General features: G+C 22.8%; 1 protein-coding gene and 1 long non-coding RNA gene across 3 annotated transcripts; one reads left to right on the top strand and one right to left on the bottom strand.

The window, feature by feature from the left end:
- Positions 1-367: 367 nt before the first annotated feature.
- Positions 368-9255, bottom strand: LOC126908575 (enolase). Its single transcript, XM_050690768.1, has 9 exons — positions 9150-9255; positions 7158-7262; positions 6648-6827; positions 3220-3374; positions 3018-3142; positions 1665-1902; positions 1409-1601; positions 900-1133; positions 368-821 (listed from the first exon to the last, which is right to left on the bottom strand). The coding sequence occupies exons 2-9, from the start codon at positions 7218-7220 to the stop codon at positions 699-701; spliced, it is 1311 nt and encodes a 436-aa protein (XP_050546725.1). The 5' UTR covers positions 7221-7262; positions 9150-9255; the 3' UTR covers positions 368-698.
- An 81-nt stretch (positions 9256-9336) lies between these two features.
- On the top strand, positions 9337-11215 carry LOC126908576 (uncharacterized). 2 transcript variants are annotated; one of them, XR_007704803.1, is made up of 3 exons: positions 9375-9611; positions 9697-9912; positions 10866-11215. It is a non-coding gene; the product is annotated as an uncharacterized LOC126908576 (long non-coding RNA). The 2 variants fall into 2 exon arrangements; XR_007704802.1 differs by lacking the exon at positions 10866-11215 and having other exon boundaries at positions 9337-9611; positions 9697-10042.
- The last annotated feature ends 233 nt before the right edge of the window (positions 11216-11448 follow it).

Below are 11448 nucleotides of genomic sequence, written 5' to 3'. Positions count from 1 at the left end.
TTACTAATTTTTCTAGGCTCTCGCTGGAACGATTTTTTTCAACGATAAATCAAAAGATCACAAATTGTATATTGTTGAAGATACTATCATCAAAAGTTGAAAAAAATCTATCACTCCACGTAAACAGAAAAAATCACCAAAAGAATATTACTTTTGAGATAAGTAAATTTTCGACATTTTTAAAACAATTTTTACTTAATACTGTCATAACTTTTAGAAAATTAATTTTCCTAAATTCCAAAATCTTAGATAAAATTGTTTCATTGTCATAAAATTAGAGTTTAATTATTGAACTCATATTTATCATATAAACTTTAATATGATAAAAATCATGGTTATTTTAAACTAATAAAAAATATTTTATACATACTGATCAAGTAAAATATTTTATTTAAAAAAAAAACAATAGTATAATATACAATCTAATTTATAGTTTTTCAGATTCATTGGCATTCAACAAAACAAAAATAACATTACAAATATGCTAGCATTAATATTTAAACAATCAAGTTTTAAATATAGGTAACGACAAGCTAATTTTCTCTATTATTGACTGACTGAAAAATAAACTTACAGGAACAACTATTAAAAATTAGTTATTTTTTAATTGAATGATAAAGTAACAAGTTTCTTTATTGAAACATTTTTCTTGCTCAGAATTATTAAATTTGCTCACTATTGTGCAAGTACATCGTAGTCTATTGAGGACAACGGAAATTTTTTCCAGCAAACTTAGCATTACTACCAAGCTCTTCTTCAATACGAAGAATTTGGTTGTACTTAGCCAAACGTTCAGAACGACATGGAGCACCAGTTTTTATCTAAAATAAAATATTATTGGATAGTTGATGAAAATAAAAATATTAATATAATAAAAATTATAAAAATCAAAAACTTACTTGTCCAGTGCTTAAACCAACAACAAGGTCAGCAATAAAAGTATCTTCTGTTTCACCTGAACGATGTGACACCATAGTACCCCATCCATTTTTCTTAGCTAACAAGTGAGCATCAATTGATTCAGTGACAGTTCCAATTTGATTTACTTTCAACAATAAACAGTTACAAGCTTTCTTTTCAACAGCCTCAGCAATACGTTTTGGATTTGTTACAGTTAAATCATCACCAACAATCTAATGAGATTCATTTTAAACATTTTTTACACAATCATATTGAATTATTTTTTTTATCAACACACTGTAGTATAATAAATAAAATAATAATAAATGTAAACACTTATAAAAATGCATATGAATTAAATGCTCAGATAATTTAAAATTTACATCCCAATTTTAAGTTTCATGGTTTTCTTTATCAACCCCTTTCATTTTTTAAATCTTTCTTGAGAGTCTATAAATAACATTAAGCAAACAATTTAAATAATAATATTAATAGCTATAATGTATACCTGTATGTTCGTAGAGCCAGTAAGTGATGACCAAGCATCCCAATGATCTTGATCGAATGGATCTTCAATAGATACAATTGGATATTCTTTGATAAATTCCTTATAAAGGTCAGTCAATTGTTCAGTAGATATAATCTGATTTTTATCTTTGGAGTCCGATTTGTTCTTAAAGTCCAAATCATATTTCCCATCGCTTAAAAATGATAAGAACTAATAATTGATTCATCTAAAAGTAAAATTTATATATACTCCATACACATAGAATTCTGAAGCAGCTACATCCATTCCGATTTCAACTTTTCCTTTATATCCAGCTTTTTCAATAGCAGTTTCAATCAAACGCAAACCTTCTTTGTTTTCTAAAATATTGGGAGCAAAACCACCTTCATCACCAACAGCAGTAGCATCTAAACCAAATTTAGCTTTAATAACATTTTTTAGATTGTGGTATACTTCAGCTCCAATTTTCATTGCTTCACTAAAGGAACTAGCACCTAAAATAAATTAAAAAAAAAAAAAAAATGAAATTTTAAATACATTTTTATTTATTTATTTTTTGAGTATAAAATAATTGATTAAGTTTACAATATTTTATAGAATAAAATATAATAAATATTTCTCTTTTGGTAACATACAAAATATCTAAAAAACTATTTTATGTTATTCAATATATTTATATATTTAGTACATAATATAATATATGAAATAATAACTTTCAATTTAAATTAGATATTGTGTTCATTGTTTGTACTCTATTAATTTTTAAAAAATAAAAGTTAAAAATTTGTAAAGTTGGACTATTTTTTATTTTAATTGAAATAGTCTTGGATTTATTGGCCATTGGCTATATTTAATACATTTATTCATTTATATATTTATTAATACTATCACAAATATTTTTATCTTTTCTTTTGCAAATATGTTTACATTATAATAGAGTTGACTTTTTTATTTTTTATTAGTCTTAAATATGTTTCAAAACACACATTTTTTATTAGAACTGTTTTAAACATAAATTAAGAACAATCAACCTTGGTTAAAAGTAATTTGTATGTCATATTTAAACACCTAATTCTTAGTATTTTGTCCATCTCTAACTAACATTATTTATATATGACAACACAAAAAAAATGTTTATGGCTCCACATATATTTAACTTAAATTTATGTAGGAATTAGGAAAATTAATAGCAAATACTAAAAAAGATGTATTATGCTTTTATCCCTCAAGCACTTTTATTTTATCTTGTTTATTTATAATGTATAATGTGTCATGTAAAAATTGTAAAATAAATAAATTTCTTATGATAAAAATATTAACATTTATGTATATTCTACATAATTTAAAAAGTTAACTACAAAAAAGATAAATACATAGTGATTGGATTATTATAAACCGCTCGATTACTCGCAAAATAAATGCAATGTTAGAAAAAAAAAGTTAGATTTTTTTTTAATATCTACATTTCTTGTTTATCAACTTATAATTTTTTTTTTACATCATATCTTATAATTTATAGGGGTTATTATCATTGATAAATCAAGAAATATATGCAACTAAAAGAAATAAAAACTTTTTTTATACATATAATTATCTATTAAATAATTACCAGTTGGGAGAATCATAAATTCTTGCATGGCCAATTTATTACCAGCATGGGATCCACCATTGATGACATTAAAAGCTGGAACAGGCAAAATTATGTTTTTATTTCCAGCTAAATCAGCTAAATGTCTGAAAATAATGATAAAATTATTTTATTTATATAAGCATATGATAATTATAAAATTAAATTATTTAAAATACTATACCTGTAGAGGGGTACATTTTTTTTTGCAGCACCTGCTTTAGCAATAGCTAAAGAAACTCCTAAGATAGCATTTGCGCCAAGTTTAGATTTATTAGGTGTTCCATCCAATTGGATCATGAAATTGTCAACAGCTTTTTGATCCACAACATCAATACCCTGTACGAAAATAATGCGTTATAAAAAGTATAATAATAGATAAAGATGGTTGTTGGTTTGTAACTTTTTACAGTAACAAAATTTTATTTGCATAGTATTTTAACATAATAATGAAGTAATCATTAAATATATTATAACACAGAAAATTTTAAAATACATACATGTACATTAGAATGATTCTTAGATAAATACGTTAGTTAAAAAAAAATTCATTAAACACACTAAAATTGTGTCCATTAGGTAAAAAAATCATTTGTACAAATTTTGGTTCAAATTGAGTGACGTTAACATGTGCCACAAGTTGGTTAAAAAATCAAATGTAAGGGTGGATTTTTAATAATCATCACTTATATTACAAACCACACTATTTACAAAAAAAAAAAAAAAAAAATGATAGAATTTAATTTAAAGAACTAAATGTTTGCCTTAAAAATATTATTAGCAAAAAGCCATATCATAACACTATGACTTAAAAATAAAAATAATTATATAGTTTTAAATTAAACGTTGAAATCAATTTTATTTGTTTAAATATTGTAATCGAACTATTTGAAAAAAATTTCATATAAAAGTTGTTTAGAATTCAATTTTTTATTTTTATTGTGTTTTATTTTTTTACCAAACGTAGTTTAAATATTTATGTATTAATGTACAAAAATATTTTATTCTTAGAAATATAGAAAAAAAATACTAACAATTAGTGCTATAAAATAAGTTCTATGATTTTTGCTGTAAAAAATATAGTTTGAAAAAGTGACGAAAAATCAAAAATTCTACTGTAAGAGTTAATTTCTAACTCGTATTTTAACATCATTCAACTTCAATCAAATTTTTTTACCTAAAGAAACAATTCTAGAGGGTGTAATGAATTTTATAATTTCATTTTTAAGAACTGCTCTAATATAAATAATACACACGATACAACTGTATATATATATATATGTATATACACACTAGGGTGTCCCTTATTTTGAAAATTTTGGAAATTCTTCGGGCTCACCCCCCAAATTTATGTGTATACATATAAAAAGTGGCTACAAAAAATTCCAGGCCGATCAGATAAGTTTAACCCGTGCCGACTTGGGGTTGAAAATCGGGCAAAAGGGGTACTTTTTTAGTTTTTAGCAATTAACTCGTAAATTAGCACTCTTACAAAAAAAAATATTAAAACTAAATTGTAGATCTAATTGTTTTGTATAAATTAAGTCCTTACAGTTTTTCTTTTAAGTCCATTAGTTTTCTAGAAAAATGTCAAAATATATAATATTTCGTAAAATTGCCGAAATTAGCATATTTACGAATATTTTATCATATATGACGAACCATATGTGATACGACCTAATGTTTCATACAAAAATTGTTTAAAATTAAATTTTACGAAATAAAAGTATTAAGTACAAATTTCATTGAACCGATCGTTTTATTGCTATAGCTGAATTAACTCGATCATATTACGATTTTTACTAAATATATGAATTTTAATGCTAGATTCTGTTAGTTATCATCTGGTTCATTACAACACTTATCGTACAAGTACGGCGATAATACTATGGTATGACTGAATTAATGTATTGTTATTATTTTTAAATTATAAATAACTCTGGAAATCGTAAATTTATTACAAATCGCAGCAATAGATATAGTGAACTTATACTTATACCACTTTAGTCGCTCACATCGCGTATTAAGTTGAACTGCTTCCTATTGTGTTTTTCTTTTAGTGTACGTAAAAATGTCCGTAGTATTAAGAAATGACAATAAAATATTTTTAATAGGGTCTTTGACTACTCAAATTTTAGGTTCAAAACTTCCATCCATTGGACAAGTTCTAAAAGTTTTTTTTTATAACCTAAGAATTGTTAATCTTACTATAAGAGCAAAAGCAGTATTGACTATTCGCGAGTGTAATATTTTCTGGGAAATGGACGATTCCATTTCAACCGAAATAAAAAAATTAATGGTTGTATCCCTTAATAATGAGTCAATAATAAACCCTAGTAAACGTTTTATTCTTTCATCGGTTCATATTGACAAATCATTTTCATGTATAATAATTTTTGATATCTTTATTTTTTGATGACTATTGAGTGATTGATATTTTTTTTTAGAAAAAACTGTAGCTTCTTTTTTGTCAAAAAGCAGTATGAAATTTTTTAAACGATTCGATATCAATACTAATTTTTTAAATTTGGATCCAAGTAATTGGAATACTGATAATTTTTATTTACACGAAAAAGAAATTGTATGTTCACTTAAAGTAGTAAATGACTCTGCAGATAAAGCGGTTAAGGTAATGGAAGATTTTCATGAAAGTTTAACTGTAAACGATGAAAAAGCTGAGTTACTTTTACACTGTGTGTTCAAGAGCATAGAATATTATATCCTAATTGCAACAAAAAAACATTAAAACATAGTTTTTAATGTATATTTTTGTTATAATTTGTGAATTATTTTGAATTTAACATTTTGTATTTTATATAGTAACTTTTTTTTAATTTATACAATAATATTGAGAAGTAAGTATCATTATGAATTTAAGTCAAACAAATACATCACTTTACAATATAAAGGAAATATATTTAAATTAAGCAATAAAATTCATATATTTAGTAAAAATCGTAATATGATCGAGTTAATTCAGCTATAGCAATAAAACGATCGGTTCAATGAAATTTGTACTTAATACTTTTATTTCGTAAAATTTAATTTTAAACAATTTTTGTATGAAACATTAGGTCGTATCACATATGGTTCGTCATATATGATAAAATATTCGTAAATATGCTAATTTCGGCAATTTTACGAAATATTATATATTTTGACATTTTTCTAGAAAACTAATGGACTTAAAAGAAAAACTGTAAGGACTTAATTTATACAAAACAATTAGATCTACAATTTAGTTTTAATATTTTTTTTTGTAAGAGTGCTAATTTACGAGTTAATTGCTAAAAACTAAAAAAGTACCCCTTTTGCCCGATTTTCAACCCCAAGTCGGCACGGGTTAAACTTATCTGATCGGCCTGGAATTTTTTGTAGCCACTTTTTATATGTATACACATAAATTTGGGGGGTGAGCCCGAAGAATTTCCTAAATTTTCAAAATAAGGGACACCCTAATACACACACACACACACAAAATAACTTTTTAACTATTAGAGAAAACCTTTGAAACACAGTCCTATTATGTAAATTATTACAAGTAATTTAACCTATGAAATTTACTACCTTTAAATTATTAGACATGATAATAATTAAAAATGCAATATTTACAGCTTTAATTAAGGCAGGTGCAATTATTGAGTTGATGTTGTTAACAGCTGTGTTAACACCTTTTCCGAGATAATTGGATTTATCATTGTCACGGAGTTCCAAAGCTTCATAGATACCTGTGCTAGCACCTGATGGTACAGCTGCTCTGTGAATTTGTCCATCTTGAGTAAATAAATCAACCTATGATAAAATTAAAAATTAATATAATATTAGATACATTTTATTTTTTTTTTAATTAAGATTATTGACAATACTTTAATATTAAATAATTTGGAAATACAATTTAAATGAATAAATTATATAAGTAATAAAATAAATAAAATGATACAAAAATAATTGTTGAATAAATTTATTCTAAGTATTACGTACTAAATACTATCAGTTTAAGACTATATTTCAATTATATTTTAAATATTTGAAAACTTAAATATTAATGTTAATAAAGTTAAATATGGGAGTAATATTTAATGAAAAAATATTATTAAAAGTGTTCTAAATTTATTTTCTTACTTCAACAGTAGGGTTGCCTCTAGAGTCAAATATTGAACGTGCAATAATTTTTGAGATTGACATTTTGTAATAAGGTTTTTATAGTAAATTATTATAAAGTAATACCTGTGAATAAAATGTATTATTATTATTATTATTTAAAATCTTAACTTAAATAAGTTGATATTTTTTTAATTTAAAATTAAATCATATTTAATTATACAGCGTAATTATTTAACTACACGTCACAAAATATCTCAAAAAATATTAGAGTTAATCATTATTTTACGTTTTTTAACAATAATAGTTCTTTGTTCAACTACTTTACATAAAAATGTGCATAACAAATATGCATTAAAAATACACAATCATATACTTTTATATACTACCCATTCAAACCTCCGTTAGAAAAGCTGTTTCAAAAAAACTCTCATAAGTATGTTAAAAGTAATAAGCATAAATGGTAATTAAATAAGAATATATAGTCAGGATTTATTTCAAGGAGAGTTGTACATAATAACATATAATATTTTTACTGAAATTGTATCTGAAACACATAATAATTATTATTATTATTACTAGGAAATCTATTCACTACATCCCCTTTGAAAATGATTATTTACAGAACTACAGAATATATACAAAAAAATAATTAACAGTTTTAGGGAGAAACTCAAGTGAAGTTTGTTTATCTCTATTGGTAAATAAATTTTAACTTATACAAAAAAATAGAACATAAAAATAATCCATAAAATTTAGTACATTGCTAAATTTGATTAATATTATAAACCTTAAATTCATTGGCACAACCAGAAGAAGAATAGACAAACTAAGCATTCATATAAATTGAGAAAATTATTCTAAAAATTTTGATAAATTAACAATTATTAAATTATTACTGCCTAAGCTTAAACTATAATCATAACATTATAAATATTAAGAAATTAAGAAATTTTGAATTATTAATTTTCTATTTTCTACAGTATAAATGTTATGTTATCACAAAGATAGTAAAGATTTATCAAAATAAATAACTAGTACCATTCAAGGTTAAAATAATTAACCTTCAACATGACTTATTTAAGCTTTCTTTACAAAAATTTAAAAAAAAAAATTTTTAATTTTCAATAAATAATGAATTTATATAAATAATAATTCACGTAACTGCAAATAAAAAACTTTGAACATATAAGTGTCTTAACCTTTCTTTCTAATTGGACCTCATTGTAGCATATGTTGAGGATATACTTATATTAATTATAAAACTACATTACTGAAAATAAAGTCAATTTAGTATAATGTACAACTTCTATTAATTTTTACTACTATGTATACATAGTATGTTTACACATTAGTAATTTATTTAAATAAATAAAATTAATCAGATATTAGTTGACTATTTAATTATTAAAATTAATAGTCAGAATTATAATTAAAACACATTATTTATAGCTTAATACAGGTACTTAAATTTGTTTTATTATAACCAACATATTCAACAATCAAAGAGTTTTATTTTTCTTAATGAAATTGTCTGACAACTTGCATAGTAAAAAAAAATTATGTTAACAATACAGTTTTGGACATTTTATGTATGCAAATTGAGAAAATTAAATAATTTATATTTAACATATTTATAAAGTATAATATATTAATATAAAAATAATATATTAAAAAAGTTTCATTTTTTATTAGATACATGCTGTGGCACCGTTTCAAATTAGTAAACAATTAATTTACGTATATGCAATTACACATTTAACACATTTAAAGTGGTTCAAAATTTTTGATAATTCATTGATTAAAGTGGCAATTTTCAGTTTTAAATTGAGTACTTTTTAGGTGTATATTTTTAAGAACTATAATCGTTACTATATTTACTAGAATAAAACCGTAAATTGATTATAAGATGGGTTATTTTTATTTAAAATGTACTAAATGAAACAGGTGTTTCTGCTAAATATTATCACGTTACAAAAACATAGATTAAACAAATATTAAGCAAATACTTACAGAATTTCAGCTGTCAAACAACGTACGCTACGAGAAGTATCGATCGAAATCAGAAAATGGGTTGAAGATGAGAGCACGATCGGCAAATCTAGAAAATTGAATAATTCGTTTTGACCTTAACCAGCTGAACAAGGTCATTATTCTCAAACAGTGTTACTAACTATAACTATTGGAAATAATTTATTGCCAACATCAAATTCTAGTGATTAATGTTATCATATTAAAAATCTAAAAACTAGTCTGAATATTGATGAAATCTATTCTTAATATATAATATATTTATTATGATAATAGAATTTATTAAAATTAAAATATTTAACCAAAGATGATATTAAATATGTTATTTATTTATATATTAAACGGAACTTGCCCAATACAATATTAGTAAATTTATTAGTACATAACAATTGAAAAAATGTATTTACAATAGACTATTTAATATGTTATATGAGACACCTTAAAGTATGTCTTAATTTGAAAATTAATTGACAAATTTATCTATTCTTAAGTTAAAAATAAGAGTTTATAATTTTTTAAATTATTCTAGTTGTAAATTGGTCAGAAAGTTATAATCAGAGGAGCAATTAATATAAGCAACGTTGAATAGAAAGAGAAAGACAACAAAAATGAAGATTATATCCAGAATTTAAAACAATTTAAAGAGTAAAAAACACAGTAGCAAAAGGCTATCTAGAGCTAAAAGAGTTTCTCTCTTCAATATTTTTTGTTATAATGATGTTTATAATATTAATTTAGTTAAACTGTAAGTTAAATTTTAATGTTAACTGGTTTTTTTTTTTAAATAAAAACCTTAAGACGTAATTTTGCAGTTTAATAAATAGAGAAATACTAAGTATTCAAAAACAAAACTGCTTAAGAAAAAAAAAAGACAACATATACATATAATGAACCCAGAATTAAACTATTTTAAAACAAATAGCCCGTCAAAAAAATCAAATAAAATATTTTAGTAATTCATTATTAAGAATTGAATACTTAAAAAGTAAAAATAATATAAATGATAAAATATGTGTAACACATTAAGAATTATTCCAATTATTATTTTTATAATTTTCAGTATAATTAGAATGGAAATGAAAAGTACATTTAATTTTACCATTAAAATTCATAGATTATATTTAAAAACAAAATTAATCTTATAATTTTACAACTTTTTTTTACACATTATTCTAAATAATCCTAACTTAGAGAAATTATTTTATATATTAATGATCAATGTATAGAATATATTGCATAGGATAAATTGTTTTACCATAATCCACTAAACTACTTACAGAACATTTTTTTTTTTTTGGGGATACCTTTAGTTTTATATCTAATAAATTAATAAAGTTAAAAATTTAAATGAAATTTACTATTAAAATAAAACTTTTTATTTAATTCAAAATATGTAATCCTATTTCAAAAAACAAAAGCATAAAGTATTACATAGTGAATAATTAAAAAAAATATATAACTGAAGGTAACCAAAAAAAAAAAAAAATGTTTAAATTATTTATATTCTCTAAATAGTTTGGTGGGTATGATAAAAAAAATCACCTTATATAATCTTCTAAAGAAATATGCTTAGTGAGCATAGCTCAATATTTATATATAATAAACTTGTTTCACAATATATATTTTGTTATTATACAATAATTTTACCGTGAAACTAATCAATTTCATTATAAAATAATTAAAAATCATTATTCATAGGATGATAATTGTGAATGCTGTGAAGACGGTGGTAACATTAGAAAATATAGCTTACAATTCTACTTACCATCACCAAGTTCCTTTATGATCTAAGTCTTTCTTGTTAATTGTTTATGATTTTTTATGTAATTGTTAAATTTATAATAGAAATTTTAAGTGAATTACATCTGAAAATTAAAAATAAATGTTATATGTGTTATTTACTTAAACTAAATTTTTTTATTTGTGTATCAGTAAAATCTTTGGTAGTAATAGTTTTGCTTAAAACATTTTGAGAAACTAATGCATTAATGATCATATTAACAGGTACATATTGTGATAATATGTTTCTGTAAAAGTAATATAAAGATAAAAATTAATTTTTAATGATTAGTATCTGTTGAAAAAGAACCTGAAATTATTTGTAAAATAAGAATGTTTTGTACTTTGAAAACAAAATACAGAGTGATACACAATATTTTAACATTTTTAATAATTTTTGATCCAACAAAAAGGTTATAATACAATTATTTTTAAATAACGTAGTTTTAAACTACATAAAAAGCATATTTTTTATTATTAATCTCTAGTAAGAAAAAAAAAC

This window comes from Daktulosphaira vitifoliae, unplaced genomic scaffold, assembly GCF_025091365.1.
Source record: "Daktulosphaira vitifoliae isolate Bord-2020 unplaced genomic scaffold, ASM2509136v1 Scaffold_5, whole genome shotgun sequence".
NCBI lineage: Eukaryota > Metazoa > Arthropoda > Insecta > Hemiptera > Phylloxeridae > Daktulosphaira > Daktulosphaira vitifoliae.
The sequence above is the reverse complement of the archived record's forward strand: the minus strand, read 5'-3'. Positions and strand labels throughout refer to the sequence as shown.